This window comes from Manis javanica, chromosome 10, assembly GCF_040802235.1.
Source record: "Manis javanica isolate MJ-LG chromosome 10, MJ_LKY, whole genome shotgun sequence".
NCBI lineage: Eukaryota > Metazoa > Chordata > Mammalia > Pholidota > Manidae > Manis > Manis javanica.
The window spans coordinates 45051867-45071543 of NC_133165.1; the positions used below are offsets into that span (position 1 = coordinate 45051867).

The window sequence follows — 19677 nt, forward strand, 5'->3', positions numbered from 1 at the left end:
TTGTTCTCTTCCAAGAACAACATGACTTGGGCCTATGGGATGTCTAGATTGTGCCATGTACTTGTATACCTTTACTAATATAAAAACAATAATTGGCATTTATTGAGCTCTTACTATGTGCCAGACACTATGCTAAGGCCTTTACCTATATTCTCTCATTTAATCCTCATAGCAGTCTCATATGGTAATTACTATCATTATCCCTGTTTTACAGATGGGGAAACTGAGACCCAGAGAAATTAAGTCATTTGCCCAAGGTCTGGATTTGAACCCAGGCAGTCCAACCCCAGAATCTACTCTATGTTCCCTCTGCCTGAATGTGCTCTACCTCCCCATTTGTCTACCTGATGAAAGCCTACTCACCTGTCAAGATCCCCCCTAAATATCCTTCCCTTGTCTTCTTCCTGGGTTATAATCAGGTTGCTGGCTCCCTCCTGAGTGCTCCCTCAGCCCCTGGGCTTATGTGATTGGCATTTGTATCTCCCCTGGTCTGTGCCATGTCCCAGGGCAGCACCTCAGGGAATGTCTGTTAACTTGACCTTCCAGATCCCGGGGCCACAACTTCAGGCAGCACCGATGAACCCCCAATGCTGACCAAGGAGGAGCCTGTTCCAGAATTGGTGGAGGCTGAGGTGAGAGAGACCAGAAGGCTGGACTCCTGGGTCATTGAGGGAATGAGAGCTCTGGGGCAGCCAAGGCTTGGGGGCTGCACTCCTGAGGTGCCGGTGGGAAACAGACCTCAAACACAGCTAAAGGCTCAGAGGCTGGGCTCTTGGGACTGAAAAGAAAAAGGTGTTTTAAGGCAACGTCCTGAGGGCTGGGTAGGGGCTGATTTAAGACCATTAAAAGCCTGAAAAGATTATGGTACTCCACGTTTTTTTAAAAATATATATCCTAAACTATAAAGTTAGCTTAAGAAAGTCCTTCAAAAACTTCTGACTTTTCCCACAAGGACTACCTTGATGCATTTTTCACAAATATCGAATATCAACTTCTTCCCTCAAAACGGTGTTGTTTCCAGTGTCCTACTTCATCTGCATCCTAGGTCCTTAGCCCGGGAGGGGAGTGGAGTGGAGGGAGGCTCTGGACAAGGCAGAGGCTAGGATTCTACACTCCTGGGTTTGGGTGGAGCTCACATCTATCGCCCTTCCTCTTTAGGCCCCCGAAGCTTACCCTGTCTTTGAGCCAGTGCCACCTGTCCCTGAGGCAGCCCAGGGTGACACAGAGGACTCGGAGGGCGCCCCCCAACTCAAGCGCATCTGCCCAAATGCCCCTGACCCCTGAGAAGCCGGTCTGCCTGCTGTCACCCCAGGGGCTCCTTTGGCTTTTTACAAATAAAGACCCTTTTGTAATTTTGTGTCATGTCATTTCCCCTTTGGGATGGAGAGGGTCTTTGGAGACAGTTTTGTCTCGTGCTCCATTTCTCAGATGGGGTCACTAAGGCTCTAAGAGGACCTTCCTACAGTTATGCCGTGAGTCAGACATGGAATGGGGGCTTGAGCCAGGACCCTGCCTCCCTAACACTCCCTCCATCCTCCCTGTCCTCCTTACCTTTGATCCTTAGTGACCTTTAACCCTCCTCCTCAGAGAATCCCAGGACCCCTCTTCCTGCTTCACTTTTCCCTGAGCCCAGCAATTACCAAAGCTCTGCGCAGCTAGTCCCATGATTCCTGTTCATACGTAGGAACATGGAGGCCCAGAGGGATTTGGGGATCTGGGATGACCCAACCCATTCCCTGCCCTCGGGAAGCTTATAGCATCATGCTTCCCTGCTACTGTTTAGCCATTCCTCCACTGGAACTCCTGTTGACACTCTGGTTGAGTCTAACATACCCTCAGCTCAAGTACCACCTCCTCTAGGAAGCCTTTCCTGATCACAGGCTCAGTCAGTTTTCACTCTTTTGGGCTACCACAACCCGCTGTGCTTCCCTCATTTTGTCTCGGTATTTCAGGCTGTTTGGGATGATTGGTTTGTGTGTTTGTCTTGACCATTAGGCTGTGGGCTCCTGAGGGGAGAACTTGGTGCCCAGCCATACCTAGCACCACACTGGGCATAGAGCAGTTGTAGCGACTGTTTGATGAACAAATGAATAAATGAATTGGCTGAGGCTTCTCTGAGGAGGTGGCACCTAAGGCATGAACCCTTGTGTGGTACATCTGGAGTCAGAAGTCCTGGTTCAAGTCCTGGCTCTATTTACTCACTAGTTGTGTGGCTCTACACAGGCCATTTCCCCTCTAAGCCTTAGTGTGTTCATTTGAACAGTGAGGACAATAACTAGGCCTCATCTACCCCAGTGGCTTTTGAAACCTTCAAATAATAGTAGGTTACTTCACTCTGAGCCTAAAAGAGATTTAGTCAGATGTATTAGCACTATTTCTATTTTTAACAAAGGAAGAAACTGAGGTTCAGAGAGGAGCAAGTTGGAACTTTAAAGAGCTATTAAAAAACGTCAGGGTGTTTCCTCATAGCAGCTGCAGTAGTAATAGTTGAGCCAGGACTGGCCAGGGGAGCCAATTGTGCAGTGATGTGGTATATTCATTTCCTGTTGCTACTATAATGAATTACAATAAATTTAGTGGTTTAAAACAACACAAATTTATTATCTTACCATTCTGGAGGTCAGAAGTCCAAAATTAGTCTCATTGGGCTAAAATAAAGTCAAGGCATCAGCAGGGCTGGTGCCTTCCAGAGCTGTAGGGGAGTGTCTGTCTCCCTGCCTTTTCCAGCTTTCACAGACCACCTGTGTTCCTTGCCTTGTGGCCCCTCCCTCCGTCTTCAAGTCCAGCAGCCTAGCATCCTCCCATCTCTCCACCTCTGCTTCCATCATCACATCTCCTCTGCCTCTTCTGCCTAAGATCTTTGTAATTGCATTGGGCCCACCTGGATGATCCAGGATACTCTTCCCCACTTGAAGATCCTTAATCACATCTACAAAACCTCCTCTGCCTCATTAAATAACATATTCACAGGTCCTGGGGATTAGGGTGTGGACAACTTCGCAGGCCATTGTCAGCCTGCTACACATGGTAATAATCACAGCCATTTACTGGATGTGGTGGTCATCTCATTATTCCCCTCAACCATCCTATGAGGTGATAAGAGTACTCTGTAAACTGTAAAGTGCTTTTTATAGGTTAATAGTATGGTATTAAGTCCCAGAATTCAGGCTCAGGATTTGAATCTCAGCATCTCCGTTCATTTGCTGTGTGACTTGAGCGATGACTTAACCTCTCTGTGCCTAATTTTCTCATCTGTAAAATAGGGATAATAGTAACAACCTGGTGAGACTATTGTGAGGATTAAGTGAGGCACTACATGGAGAGAGAATTCTTGGCTTGACACACAGTAAGTACTCAATAAATGGCAGATGCTTTTCCTTTTACCCCATTTTACAGATGAGGATTTAGGGATAGAGGCCAGAGACTCATTTGTCAGTGAGACTGGGCAGAAGGAGTCCATTTCTGGGCAGCCTTGAAAGGTTCTGACCCCAGAACCCAGGCAATTGCTAGCCTAGGCCTGCCCTCACCCTCTCTACAGTCCACTCTGTGACCTTGTTTAAAAGCCACCTCTTCCCTCCACACCCTGGTCATCACCTTGCCATGTCCTCCCCACCTCCCCTCACATTCCACACCCTCTCCAATGTCCATACTCTCTTTTAGGAATAACTTCACCCCTGGCCTCAGGCCCTCGCCTCTTCCCCCATTCTCTTTCCCTCTCTCATGCTTCCACTCTCTCCTCATCCTGATTCCTTAAATATCTGTGAACCTAGCTCTTCCCTTCATGAACATGCTTCCTGCCAGGTCCCACCTACTTCTTGAATTAACAGTTTCCAAGTCTCTTCCTCTAAGTTCTGCCTCCTACCTCCAGACTCAAAGAGCCAAATGCGTGCATGATATCTCCACTGGATGTCCCACAGACCCTCAGCCTCATCCTCCTCTCATCCTGTCCCCACCACCCCCTATGCCCAGAAATGGCCCCACAATCCCAGGAGTTGGCCAAGATTAGAGCACCCAGAACACAGGGTTCTGTGAGCCACCATATCCTGTTGAGTCTCTGTCCTAGGTAATTCCCACTGAGAAGGTGGGCAGCCTCCGAAAGCCAAATCTGCTGATGATTCTGCCCCAGTGAAAACCTCCCATTCTCATTAACTGCAGGATGGAGCCTGTGCCTTATCACCCCACCCCATCCCTGCACAGTCACCCTGAGAACTGCTCATAATTGTCCCCAAGTGCACTCTGTTGTGTCTCCTCTCTAGGGCTTTGCTCATGCTATTTGCTGGGCCGGGACTGCTCCTGTCATGCCCTCTTCATCTGGGAGATGTTTTTCAAACCTCAGCTTCCTGGTGATGTCTTTTCTCCTTTCCTCATGACCTCTGCCCCCTCCCCCTCCTCTGCCCTTTCATGAGCATTAGGTGCTGCCTTGTGGTGATCTGCATTGGCTTTGCTCTTTAGAAAGAGACAGATTGAGAGTGGGGGAATTCCTTTATTCAGAGTAACGTTTATCTTGCCCTTCCAGTTTGCTGGGCACTATTCTAGGCCCTGGGGATAAAGCATAAACAAAACAGAAAAAAAAAGTCCTTGCCTTCACAGAGTTTACCTTCAGTAAATGATACCACATGTAAGAAGTTATAAGTACTTTGCGAAAACTGAGTAAGGGAGATGGGGAAAGAGCAGACTACAAGTTTAAATAGGGAGCTCAGGGGAGGCCTATGGAGACATTTGAAGAAAAGCTTGAAGAAAGTGAGAGAGCCATGCAGGTATCTGGGAGAAGGGCATTCTAGGCAGAAGGAAGAGCCCTAAGGGGGAGTGTGCCTGGAAATGAGATCAGTACCTCTGAAGCAGGGGGAGGGAGGGAGAGAGCAGTGGGCGGTGGGGTCAGGTAGGACCTCACAGGCAGGGCAGGAACATATCTATCATTCAAATTTTAAGAATAAAGAGGACAGATTAATAATTAAGCCCAGACAATAGGGGAAACCTGGGAAAACCAGAATGTAGGATCATCCTGCTTGGAGGTTATGGTCAGGACCTTGCTTTTACTCCAGGTGAGATGAAGAGCTATTGAAGGGGTTGAGCAGATGAGTAACATGATAAAATTTAGAGTTTTTTTCCCCCTAATATTCTATTATAAAAAATTTTAAACACAGTGAAATTGGAAGAATTGTTCAGGTAATACCCATGTATATATACCCACCACCTAGATTCTATAACTTCTGTATTTGCTTCATCACAAGCCATATGCATCCATCTACCAACCTATCATTTTCTTGATACATTTCAAAATAACTTGCAAACAATGCTATACTTACCTGTAAACACTTCAGCATGCATGTTGTTAACTAGAGTCCAGTATTTACTTACAGATTTGTCTTTCCTTCGAGGCTAAGTATCCATATAGCAAAATGCAAAGGTATTAACTGTGTGATTCTATAATTTTTAACAAATGCATACATCTGCATAATTCAGACTCTTATCACATATATCACGACACCCTGTTGCCTCTTACCCTTCCCCAACTCCCCAGAGGCCACCACTGTTCTGATTTTGTTTTTGATTAGGTTAATCTATTCTAGAGCTTCATATGCATGGGATTATACAGTATGTGTTCCTTTGCATCTGTTTTCACTCAGCATGATGTTATTGAGAACTATTCATACTGTTGCTTGGATCAGTAGTTTGTTCCTTTCTATCGATGGGTTACAGTCCATAGACTTGGCTTTGACTAGGATTGCTCTGTCTGGTGGACAGCAGATGGTCCAGGTCCTCTCCCTGTCTCTAGTCCCCTGCATAAGCCTGTAGAGCCCAGGGAGATGAATAGCCTTTTCCCAGGAGCCTTTCTAGAAGGTAGAGTCTATAGCATCAGTCCCCCAGAAATCTGTGGAGATAGAACTATATCAGGGGCACAGGGGCAGAATCTAGGGTGAACAAGCATCCTGGTTGGCCCAGGACTTTCAGGTTTTAGCACTTCAAGTTCCATTCCTGGGGAACCCCTCAGTCCTAGGCACACTGGGATAGTTAGTCACCCTAGCAGGATCCCACAACTGCCCCTATGGCCCTAGGCCCATTCTCGCCGTAGACTACAATCCCTCATGAAGACTGATTTTCCCTAAACTCAGTTAATCTGCTCCTTCCCTGCTCTAAAACTTCCCATGGCTCCCTATGGTTTTACCTGGCAACCCAAAGGATATACTAAGCCTATAGCAGTGGTTCTCAAACTTTGCTGCCCATTGGAACCACCTGATGAATTCTGATGCCTGGCTTCTACCTCCAGACTTTTTAATTCATATAGTATATGACTTGGGCAGTTGTATTTTTAAAAGCTCCACAGGTAATCTGATATGCTACAAAGTTTGGGAGTGACTGGCCTGTAGATATGATTTGTTTTGCTCAAATGGTGTTGAATATGTTGCCAACATTTAAAATCAAGTAATTTCATATAAAAATCTGACTCCCTATTTTGATAAGGCAGGTCTGAGATGCCAAGTCTACTTCCAACCTACCAGGGGGTAGGGAGCACTGGCTGCCCTTGGAGATGGGCATGTGCTCTCCAGTGACCAGTCCCCACCACTACCTAGTGTGTTACTCTGCTCATTTATGTTCATGTGCATGGTCTACAGGCTAATGACCAAGCTCTGCAGCCAGGCATTCAAGGCCTTCCAGGTGCTGGCCTCTGCTCACCTCTTCAGCCTCTTCCTTCACTTCCTATTTCAGTGTACTTATCTCTCTTCCTTCTGTCTGGCAGGTACCCTTTTACACCTGCTTTTGCCTATGCAGTTCTCCCACCAAATTCTTCATCATGGCAGACAAGGACCTGCTCAATTTGGCCCCCCACCTCTCTCTCCCCCTCCCCTGAGCTCTCTACCATCTAACACATGGAACTTTAAACACACTGAGGCTGGCCAGGCTAGTTCCCTTCTTATCACTTGCTGCTTCTTTTGTCTGGGAAACTCTTCCCTTCCTCCCTTTCTCTTTCTTCCTTGCCAAAGCCTACTTATCTTCCAGGCCTTGGCTTAGATCTCACAGTCTTCAGGAAGGTTCCCTGACCCTCAAACTAGGTCAGAACCTAGTCAGCCACTGTACTTCCTCTTTAACCTCACATCTCATTTCCCCTGCTAGAATAAGGCCATGTTGTTCATTTCTGTCCTCCTAGGGCCTCGTGCAGTACCTGGTAAACAGTAGGTGTTCACTAATGGTGAATGAATAAAGGAACAAAAGCAAGCACATACCCTTTCTCCACTGGCAAAATCCTACTCCTGGTCACATGTGTACTTTAGCATTCAACTCTGATTCCCTGAGACCCAAAACCTCACTGAGCTCAGGTCCATCTCACAGTGGACCAATGGGTCCCCAAACCCATCTTGTGGTTGTTTTCCTAGTTTCAAATGCATAACTGGAAAAGGCATACTCAGCAACAGGCAGAATCCCCACATCACTTGACTGGGTCCCTGCCCTGCTGTGAAGGTAGGGCTGGATCTGGTTAGTGACCCAGGGCCCCACACTGGGCAAGCCCAAGGGCAGAGCACAGTAACTTACTTTCCATTCCCTTACATTTGTCTATCAATTTTCAGTTGGCAGTGACTTTTCTGTGGTTCCCCTCCATTCTTCCTATCAGCTCTAGGAGGCAGCTCTGTAGTGAAGGGTCAGGCCACAGAATAGGAATGGAGGTTTTCCCGATTCAGCTGATAAAGTACTGTGTGATCTTGGGCAAGTCACTTCCTGATCTAAACCTTAGTTGTCTCATTTGAAACATGGAGCCAATAATCTTTTCCTTATCTTTGGGGTCATCTGTCTTTGAACCATATGTGAACCAAGTGCAGAGCATGCATGTGACAAGATATATGTAAATCAATTTTTTGTAAAGTGAATTATTTCCAACCTTTCATTTTTAGCATCACCCGTAGGATCACAGGCACTCTAGATACTGTAGGAAATGCAGTGCCAAAGAAAAGAAAGTAAAATCTGTTGTAATCTGTAATAACCCCAGTTGAAGTTTTAATGTATGTATTTCAAGGTATTATGAGGGAGCTGTAGGGAGGTTATTTGGGATAAATGACAACAGCCCATAACGGGACGCCCCGGCTCTGGCTCGGCTGCTTCACTGGTCTTGTCCGTATAATGGGATCCCCAGGCCCTTCTCCCGTCAGCCTTTGCGAAGCCCAGAAGAAACAAAGGCGGGCAGAGTGCCTGGGAAGCGGCAGCGCGCGAGGAGAGCTTGCCGCGACGTCGCAAGGGTTAAGGGCACCGAGCGCCACGCGGGGCGTCCTAGAGAGGCCGTGGGCGGACTTCCGGTGCCAGCGGCTGGTAGCCCGCAGTCACAAAGGGAAGGGCGGGTCCCAGTGGCCCCTCACCTGCACGCCGCGGGTTTCCCGCGGGCAGCCGCGCTTTGGGTGCGGGGTTCTATCTCTAAGGCACAGCCTGCATTGCGGCGGCATAGCCGGGACTCCTAGAACAGGCCTCCGCCGACGTGTCCCTGTCCTCGGAGTGCCGGCCTAGCAGTTTTGACCGTGGGCAGCTTCCGAGCTCCTCTGGGCTTGGGGTTCCCCTGCTGTGATGCAACCGTGAGGATCCTAGTGCTAGACGAGGACAGAGGTTTCTTCAAATTGCAGCCTGGAATCCGCTGTTTCCCTGTTGTAACGTCACGAAAACAGACCCAGAAAGAGGAATTTACTTTGGAATAGCAGAGGCCCGCTTCTCCACCAGCTTCTAGTTAGGGCGGATCCCTAACTAGAAAAAGGGGTCAAAGCCATATCCCTTGACTAGCGCTGCTGCTGCAGGAGTCGTCTAAGGACATTTCTGATAAAAGCCACCACTGAAAGTTTACGGCGGCGTGTTAGGGGCGCTACCGGCGTATCCTCTCATTCTTACTGCCTCCTGAGGTGGGCGCTGTTACTCACATTTTACAACTAAGAAAAGTGAGGTGCAGGGCGATTCTATCCAGAATCATGATGAAGTCAGTGGCGAACTAGAGAGGGTTGTAAACCTAGGTTTGTCTCACTTGATTGGCAGATCTGTTTTTGGAAATATTAGCAGAACACCGAATCCTTTCACAAAGGGGCAAAAGTTTGCCACTGGGAGAAGATCTGGGGGTTGGCAGGGAGTGGTTTCACAGACCCTGCTAAGTTAAATGATAGGGTCCTGGATCAGGTGTCTTTGCATCCTTTCATTTTCCTCAGCTCCATCCCCAGAGAAGTGTCACTGTTTGGCCTGTCTGATACCTCTCTGAAAAGCTCTACTCTCTGGGTTTTTCTGTATTTCACCTGACTTAGAATTCTTCCTGTGATAACAGACACAGCCCTAGAGCATTTTAACAAATAATCAGTGGCAATTGCTTAACATCACAGCTGCCTGAGGTGATACCAGTTGATGGCAACAAGATGCTAAAGAAAAAAAAGTTAAAAGGAAAAGCTAGGGAATGAGATACCCTAAGGCTTTGAAAAGCTCTGAAATATCCCTGGGAATTCTTAGATGGTCCTTGAAAGCATGTCAGGACAGACCTGAGAAGACCTTAAGCTCTCACCTATAGCTGACCTGGAGGCGCTGTGCAAGCAGGAAGTGAAGATTAAAGCAGTGTTGTGCAAACAAACATAGAGACCCCTAGAAAAGATGAGGAAACTTACTGGTTGAAGGCATTTAAGGAAATCTTTGTCCAACCATTAGCTGACCACTAAGCTAATTGAATACAGACTTTAGTGGCCACAAATAAATAATACAGACTTTACCGAATTAGTCTACAAAAAAGTCACTAACAAAAAACAAAACAGCAGCAACAACAAAGCCTGAAGAGGGGAAGAATCTGATTTTCAGAGTTCACACATTATAGTATTTAAGATGTCACTTTCAGTAAAAAATTATGAGACATGCAAAGAAACAGGAAAGTATGGCTCATGCAAAGGGAGAAAGCAGTCAAAAGAGAAACTTCCTGAAGAAGCCCAGACACTAAAGTTACTAGACAAAGGCTTTAAACAGTTTTATACATATATTCAGCAAAGTAAAGGAAACCATATCTAAAAATTTGAAAGTATGAGAATGGTGTCTTGCCAAATAGAGAAATTAATAAGTAGGTAGAAATATATTTATGTTGAAAAAACAGAAACTCTGGAGTTAAAATGTATAAAAGAACAGTAACTGAAATGAAAGATTAACTTAAGGGGCTCTATCAGTTTTGACTTGGCAGAAAAATCAGCAAACTTGAAGGTGGGAATTGATATTACTCAATCTCAGGGACACACAAAAAAGAATGAAGAAATGAATAGCACACCAGAGACTGGTGGGACACCATCAAGGGTACAAATATGCATATAATGAGAGTCCTCTAGGACTCTAGGAGAGGAAAGGGGGAAAAAATATTTGAAGAAATAATGGATAGAAGCTTCTCACATTTTATTTAAAACAAAACAGAAAACTCCATTAATCTTTACGTCCAAGAAGTTCAAAGCAGGATAAACGAATCACATCGAGACAATTCAGATCATAGTCAAATTGTAGAAAGACAAAGAGAGAATATTAAAAGCAGCAAGAGAAAAGGCAACTCACTATGTGCAGGGGATCCTCAATAAGATTAACATTTGACTTCTTATTAGACACTATGGAGGCCAGAAGGCAGTAGGATAACATATTCAAAATGCTGAAAGAACAAAACTGTAAACCAAGAAATCTACATCCAACAAAATATCTTTAAAAGATAATGAAAAATTAAGACATTCCCAGATAAATAAAAACAGAAAGAATTTGCTTCCAGCAGAATTGTCCTACAAGAAATACAAAAGGAAAATAAGTAAGGACACAGAGGCACTGAACAACACACTAGAACAGATGGACCTAATAGACATCTATAGAACTCTACATCCAAAAGCAACAGGATACACATTCTTCTCAAGTGCACATGGAACATTCTCCAGAATAGACCACATACTAGGCCGTAAAAAGAGCTTCAGTAAATTCCAAAGGATTGAAATCCTACCAACCAACTTTTCAGACCACAAAGGTATACAACTAGGAATAAAGTGTACAAAGAAAGCAAAAAGGCTCACAAACACATGGAGGCTTAACAACATGCTCCTAAATAATCAATGGATCAATGACCAAATCAAAATGGAGATCCAGCAATATATGGAAACAAATGACAACAACAACACTAAGCCCCAACTACTGTGGGACACAGCAAAAGCAGTCTTAAGAGGAAAGTATATAGCAATCCAGGCATATTTAAAGAAGGAAGAAAAATCCCAAATGAATAGTCTAATGTCACAATTATCGAAATTGGAACAAGAAGAACAAATGAGGTCTAAGGTCAGCAGAAGGACGGACATAATAAAGATCAGAGAAGAAATAAATAAAATTGAGAAGAATAAAACAATAGACAAAAATCAATGAAACCAAGAGCTGGTTCTTCAAGAAAATAAACAAAATAGATAAGCCTCTAGCCAGACTTATTAAGAGAAAAAGAGAGTCAACACACATCAACAGAATCAGAAATGAGAAAGGAAAAATCACAACGGACCCCACAGAAATACAAAGAATTATTAAAGAATACTATGAAAACCTATATGCTAACAAGCTGGAAAACCTAGGAGAAATGAACAACTTCCTAGAAAAATACAACCTTCCAAGACTGACCCAGACAGAAACAGAAAATCTTAACAGACCAATTACGAGCAACAAAATTGAAGCGGTAATAAAAAAACTACACAAGAACAAAACCCCCGGGCCAGATGGATTTACCTTGGAATTTTATCAGACATACAGAGAAGACAATACCTATTGTCCTTAAAGTTTTCCAAAAAATAGAAGAGGAGGGAGTACTCGTAAACTCATTCTATGAAGCCAACATCACCCTAATACCAAAACCAGGCAAAGACCCCACCAAAAAAGAAAACTACAGACCAATATCCCTGATGAATGTAGATGCAAAAATACTCAACAAAATATTAGCAAATCAAATTAAAAAATACATCAAGAGGATCATACACCATGACCAAGTGGGATTCACCCCAGGGATGCAAGGATGGTACAACATTAAAAAATCCATCAACATCATGCACCACATCAACAAAAAGAAGGACAAAATGGACATGATCATCTCCATAGATGCTGAAAAAGCATTCGACAAAATTCAACATCCATTCATGATAAAAACTCTCAACAAAATGGGCATAGAGGGCAAGTACCTCAACATAATAAAGGCCATATATGATAAACCCACAGCTAACATCATAATGAACAGCAAGAGGCTGAAAGCTTTTCCTCTTAGATCGGGAACAAGACAGGGATGCCCACTTTCCCCACTGTTATTCAACATAGTACTGGAGGTCCTAGCCACGGCAATCAGACAAAACAAAGAAATACAAGGAATCCAGATTGGTAAAGAAGAAGTCAAACTGTCACTATTTGCAGATGACATGATATTGTACATAAAAAACCCTAAAGAATCCAGTGCAAAACTACTAGAACTAATATCGGAATTCAGCAAATTTGCAGTATACAAAATTAACACACAGATATCTGTGGCTTTCATATACACTAACAATGAACTAATAGAAAGAGAAATCAGGAAAACAATTCCATTCACAATAGCATCAAAAAGAATAAAATACCTAGGAATAAACCTAACCAAGGAAGTGAAATATACCCTGAAAACTACAAGGCACTCTTAAGAGAAATTAAAGAAGTCACTAACAAATGGAAACTCATCCCATGCTCCTGGCTGGGAAGAATTAATATCGTCAAAATGGCCATCCTGCCCAAAGCATTATACAGATTCGATGCAATTCCTATCAAATTACCAAAAGCATTCTTCAACGAACTGGAACAAATAGTTCAAAAATTCATATGGAACCAGCATAGATCCCAAATAGCCAAAGCAATCCTGAGAAGGAAGAACAAAGTGGGGGGGACCTCGCTCCCCAACTTCAAGCTCTACTACAAAGCCACAGTAATCAAGACAATTTGGTACTGGCACAAGAACAGAGCCACAGACCAATGGAACAGAATAGAGACTCCAGACATTAACCCAAACATATATGGTCAATTAATATACAATAAAGGAGCCATGGACACACAATGGGGAAATGACAGTCTCTTCAACAGATGGTGCTGGCAAAACTGGACAGTTACATGTAAGAGAATGAAACTGGATCACTGTCTAACCCGATAAATGAAAGTAAATTCGAAGTGGATCAAAGACCTGAATGTAAGTCATGAAACCATAAAACTGTTAGAAAAAAACATAGGCAAAAATCTGTTGGACATAAACATGAGTCACTTCTTCATGAACATATCTCCCTGGGCAAGGGAAACAAAGGCAAAAATGAACAAGTGGGACTCTATCAAGCTGAAAAGCTTCTGTACAGCAAAGGACACCGTCAATAGAACAAGAAGATATCCTACAGTATGGGAGAATATATTCATAAATGACAGATCCAATAAAGGATTGACATCCAAAATATATAAGGAGCTCACACACCTCAACAAACAAAAAGCAAAGAATCCAATTAAAAAATGGGCAAAGGAGCTGAATAGGCAGTTCTCTAAAGAAGAAATCCAGATGTCCAACAGACACATGAAAAGATGCTCCACATCACTAATCATCAGAGAAATGCAAATTAAAACCATAATGAGATATCACCTCACACCAGTAAGGATCGCCGCCATCGAAAAGACAAACAACAAATGTTGGCGAGGTTGTGGAGAAAGGGAACCCTCCTACACTGATGGTGGGAATGTAAATTAGTTCAACCATTGTGGAAAGCAGTATGGAGGTTCCTCACAATGCTCAAAATAGAAATACCATTTGACCCATCCACTTCTAGGAATTTACCCTAAGAATGCAGCAATCCTGTTTGAAAAAGACAGATGCACCTGTGTTTATCGCAGCACTATTTACAATAGCCAAGATATGGAACCAACCTAAATGTCCATCAGTAGATGAATGGATAAAGAAGATGTGGTACATATACACAATGGAATATTACTCAGCCATAAGAAAAAAACAGATCCTACCATTCGCAACAACATGGATGGAGCTAGAGGGTATTATGCTCAGTGAAATAATCCAGGCGGAGAAAGACAAGTGCCAAATGATTTCACTCATATGTGGAGTATAAGAACAAAGGAAAACCGAAGGAACAAAACAACGGCAGAATCATAGAACCCAAGAATGAACTAACAGTTACCAAAGGGAAAGGAACTGGGGAGGATGGGTTGGAAGGGAGGGATAAGGGCAGGGAAAAAGAAAGAGGGCATTACGATTAGCATGTGGGGGGCACGGGAAGGGCTGTGCAACACAGAGAAGACAAGTAGTGATTTTACAGCATCTTACTATGCAGATGGACAGTGACTGTGAAGGCGTATGTGTGGGGGACTTGGTGAAGGGGGGAGCCCAGTAAACATAATGTTCTTAAAAAAAAGGTTAAAAAAAAAAAGAAATACAAAGGGAGTCCTGGCTGAAATGAAAGGACTAGATAGTAATTCACATCTACATGAAAAAAAAATAAATTTCCAATAAAGGGAATTATATAGGTCCACAGAAAAGACAGTATAAGTGATTTTTTTGTTTACATTTTTTCTTTTATATGTTTTAAAGACAACAAAAAGCAATAATTGTAAAACTGTGTTTATGGACTTACATAAAGATGTAACTTGATGACAATAATAGCACAAGGTAGGAGTGAGGAAACAGACATAAAGGAACAAAGTTTTGTATACTACTGAAATTAAGTTGGTTTTCATGTGAACTAGATTGTTTTAAGATGTTAATTGTAATCTAGTGTGAACAAGTGGGTTAAGGAAGTAACTCAAGTGAATAGAGTATAAGAAACAAGGGAATAAAGAATCTACTCCAAAACTACTAGAACTAATATCTGAATTCAGTAAAGTTGCAGGATGCAAACTTAATGCACAGAAATCTGTTGCATTCCTATACACTAACAATGAACTAGCAGAGAAATCAGGAAAACAATTCTATTCACAATTGCATCAAAAAGAATAAAATACCTAGGAATAAACCTAACAAAGGAAATGAAAGACCTATACCCTGAAAACTATAAGATACTCTTGAGAGAAATTAAAGAGGACACTAATAAATGGAAATTCATCCCTGCTCTTGGATAGGCAGAATTAATATTGTCAAAATGGCCATCCTGCCTAAAGCAATCTACAGATTCAATGCAATCCCTATCAAAATACCGACAGCATTCTTCAACAAACTGGAACAAATAGTTTTAAAATTCATACGGAACCACAAAAGACCCCCAATAGCCAAAGCAATCCTGAGAAGGAAGAATAAAGCAGAGGGCGTCTCGCTTCCCAACTTCAAGCTCTATTACAAAGCCACAGTAATCAAGACGATTTGGTACTGGCACAAGAACAGACCAGTGGAACAGAATAGAGAGTCCAGATATTAACCCAAGCATATATGGTCAATTAATATACAATAAAGGAGCCATGGACATACAATGGGGAAAATGATAGCCTCTTCAACATCTGGTGTTGGCAAAACTGGACAGCTACATGCAAGAGAATGAAACTGGATTATTGTCTAACCCCGTACACAAAAGTAGACTCAAAATGGATCAAAGACCTGAATGTAAGTCATGAAACCATAAAACTCTTAGAAAAAAATATAGGCAAAAATCTCTTGGACATAAACATGAGATTTTTATGAACATATCTCCCCAGGCAAGGGAAACAAAAGCAAAAATGAACAAGTGGGAGTATATCAAGCTAAAAAGCTTCTGTACAGCAAAGGACACCACCAATAGAACAGGAAGGCATCCTACAGTATGGGAGAATATATTCATAAATGACAGATCCGATAAAGGGTTGACATCCAAAATATATAAAGAACTCACACAGCTCAACAAACAAAAAGCAAATAATCCAATTAAAAAATGGGCAGAGAACCTGAACAGACAGTTCTCCAAAGAAAAAATTCAGATGGCCAACAGGCACATGAAAAGATGCTCCACATTGCTAGTCATCAGAGAAATGCAAATTAAAACCACAATGAGATATCACCTCACACAGTTAGGATCGCCACCATCCAAAAGACAAACAGCAACAAACGTTGGTGAGGATGCGGAGAAAGGGGAACCCTCCTACGTTCCTCAAAAAAACTAAAAATAGAAATATCATTTGACCCAGGAATTCCACTCCTAGGAATTTACCCTAAGAATGCAGGAGCCCATATGCACTCTTATGTTTATCGCAGCACTATTTACAATAGCGAAGAAGTGGAAGCAACCTAAGTGTCCATCAGTAGATGAATGGATAAAGAAGATGTGGTGCATATACACAATGGAATATTATTCAGCCATAAGAAGAAAACAAATCCTACCATTTGCAACAACATGGATGGGGCTAGAGGGTATTATGCTCAGTGAAATAAGCCTGGTGGAGAAAGACAAGTATCAAATGATTTCACTCATCTGTGGAGTGTAAGGACAAAGCAAAAACTGAAGGAACAAAACAGCAGCAGGATCACAGAACCCAAGAATGGACCAGCAGTTCCCAAAGGGAAAGGAGGCATTAGGGGAAAAAGGGGCTTTATGATTAGCACATGTAATGTAGTGGGTGGGGAGGCTCGGGAAGGCAGTATAACACAGAGAAGACAAGTAGTGATTCTATAGCATCTTACTATGCTGATGGACAGTGAATGTAATGGGTTATGTGGTGGGGACTTGATAATGGGGGAAGTCTAGTAACCGTAATGTTGCTCATGTAATTGTAGATTACAGATACCAAAAAAAGAAACAAAGGAATTTAAATGGAATGCTAGAAAATATTTAACACAAAAGAAAGCAGTAACAGAGGAATAGAACAAAAGGTTAATACATACAGATAAATTGCAAAATGATAGATGTAAATTCTATATTATTAATAATAACATTAAATGTAATCGTAGTCAAGGCAGAGATTGACAGATTTTTTTAAAAAAACCAACATGATATAACTATATGCTATCTTTATAATCAAAGACACAAATAGGTTGAAAGTAGTAAGAAACAGAACAAGATACACTATGCTAAAGTAACCATAAGAGATGAGATGTAGAGTGGATATACTAATACCAGATAAAACAATTTGACAACTTGTTACTAGAGACATTTTATAAAGATAAAAAAGGAAGACATGATATCCAACAGGAAGACAAGATAATTTTAAACATATATGTACCTAACAACAGAACCCCAAAAACTGATAGAACTGAAGGGAGAAATAGGCAATTCAACAATAATAGTTGGATAATTCAATACCCTAGTTTCGATAATGGATAGACTAACTAGAGAGATTATCAACAAGGAAACAGATTAAGCAATACTAGAGTAGGTTGCCTATCTATTTCATTCGTAGAGATACTGTGATCAATTACCAATTTCTGAAGACCTCTGCAAACTAAGAGATCAGGTCCCTGCTGCCCCATATGACTGATGTGTTCACCTTGCCTGGATCACATCATACCTGCTGAGATTAGGGAACCCATCTCAATGGTATCCCTTACAGCTATGCCTGGCCTACAAGGGAGAGTAACCAGAGAGCTTTTCAAGGATGGAGGCGCTCCCTTCAATACCTTAGCAAAGGAAGTGTCTTCTGGGTACTCTCACAGAATACAGCTGACAAATTCCATATGACAAATCCATTCTGTCACCCTAAGCCTTTGGATTTTTTCTTCCATGTGGTGCCAGGAAAACTCTGGCATTTTAACTTCACTAACAGTTGGCTACCATCAAGTACAACTTTCAGTCCACTAATGAAGTAACTTCTTAGAGCCACTTCAGTCATATGAACTAGCACATTAAATCTGGAATCCCTAGTAAATGCACCCATGTTGATGAATCTGGCCCTATATAGTGCTATATTGTACCCTCGTTTGGCCTAACACCCTTAGAATCCATTCTCACACACTTCCATTATATTAAATTTTTGCCTATATATTAGTAATATATTACAATTCTTGTCATGTGTAAGCTGTTTCATCCTAGATCATAGTGTGTACCTGGATCATAGGGTATATGCTGAGATATACTCTAGTTAAAGGTTTAGTGGCAGCAAGGAACTTGTGTATTTTAAGGGGAATGAAGATCCTCTTTCAAGGTATTTGTCCCAGGTGAGGTTATCAAGGGTTTTAAGGCAGAGGAAAGCCAGTGTCTTCAGAAACAGAAGGGCAAGCTACTACCACTGGCAAGGGAGATGCAGAATGACTTTGGAGTTCAATATTGTCTACTTCATATGGGACCAACCAAATGCACCATCCCAGACTTCTAGATCCTATTCTTTACAGATCAATGCCTAGATTTCCTTTGATAAATCTGATAAATCTGGTTTCAACTGTCATTTTAATTCAGCAACCTACACAATTAAATTTTGTGTTTGACTTTTATCGATATCAGCTATGGGTCAACATAAGTTCGAAACTGTAGAACTGTCATGGAAGCATCCTGATTCTTAGACTGTCACTTGTGCTCGGAGTTAAAAGACCTGAGTTTGTCATTTTCTCTCTGTAATTGCTCCTATGTACTGAAAATAATGCATCCTATATCACAGTCATTAGTCATCATTACTGCCAGAGCAGTCAAGGGCAGCAGCCATTTGGGTTCCCAAGGCATGTGCTCCAGTTTGCACTTCATTACAATCAACCAGAGGTGACAGTTTTAACTGTTAGGCCACTGCATACTGTGGATTAGTAGCATACCATATCCCACTGGCAAAGAACTCAGCACTGCTTGCCCATGAGTATGGTCAATCAGTTGCAAAAAACCATCTGGGTCTGTCTGGCAGCACTCCTAGTGCCAATTTCTATATCATTCGAGGTCGAATCAGGAGACAGAAGCCACAAGGGAAAGTTTAGCATAAAGGATTACTAATAAGGGCTCAGAATACTAGATAATTTGGCTAGTGAGAGCTAAACACACTTCTCATACAGAAGTAGCAGATATAATGATCAGCTACTATCCGCAGGGCTGAGATTGAGTACCCAAGAAAGAGTCCTCGCTCGCCAGGGCTGAGATACAGACGTCATTTGAAAGGGCATGATAAAGAAGTCACTGATGTATCTCACCAAAGGAATTTCCTGGAAATATGCCCTCTGGGATGTCAAGTGAAGCTGATAATTACTGAGCACCACTGGAACCAAGACTGTAAGAAGTGTACTCTGCAGGAGCCCAGTGGTGGAAAGAGCTTTTCCAGTGCAGAGATCAAGCCCTGGAGAGTCATGCCATTACAGGAGCCAAGCCCTAAAGCATGCATATGCAGCAAGAGCCCAGTGCTGGAGAAAGCTGCACCAATAGAGGAATCAAGTGCTGTGGCAAGCCATGCCATTGCCAAAGTCAGAGAAAGTGACTTGGTAAGAGCACAATGCTGGAGAAAACCAGAGTGCAGCAGAAATCAAGTGCTGGAAAAAGCCTGCTCTGCAGGAGTTCAGCGCTAGAGAGAGCTGCACGAAGGTCAAGGCCCCTGCACGAGGGTAGGTGAGTGTGCAAAATAATCCAAGTGTCAGAAATCCACTTACTGCAAAAGCAGCTTGGTCTTCGGGTTGTGGTGTCTACAGTTGGAAAGTGTGTCGAAGTGGTTGCGAGCTGGGGGCTGGGAGCTCCCCAAAGGACTTCTCACTCTGGACGTACATCTAAGACAAAGGGCCACTGGATGTGCCCACATACATGTGCCCCTTCAAAATGCTGCTAGAGC

At 42.7% G+C, this 19677-nt stretch overlaps 1 protein-coding gene across 2 annotated transcripts in view; it reads left to right on the forward strand.

Moving 5' to 3' along the window:
* BCL7C (BAF chromatin remodeling complex subunit BCL7C) overlaps nt 1–19677 on the forward strand; it is a 32949-nt gene that overhangs the window by 2659 nt on the left and 10613 nt on the right. Inside the window, exons 5-6 of one of the 2 annotated variants that reach the window (XM_017642858.3) lie at nt 547–632; nt 1159–1352. In XM_017642858.3, the coding sequence (XP_017498347.1) occupies nt 547–632; nt 1159–1284 (212 nt within the window). In that variant the 3' untranslated portion in view covers nt 1285–1352. Of the gene's footprint in view, nt 1–546; nt 633–1158; nt 1353–19677 lie in introns of those variants that run through there. The other variant, XM_073215303.1, reaches the window with a different exon arrangement.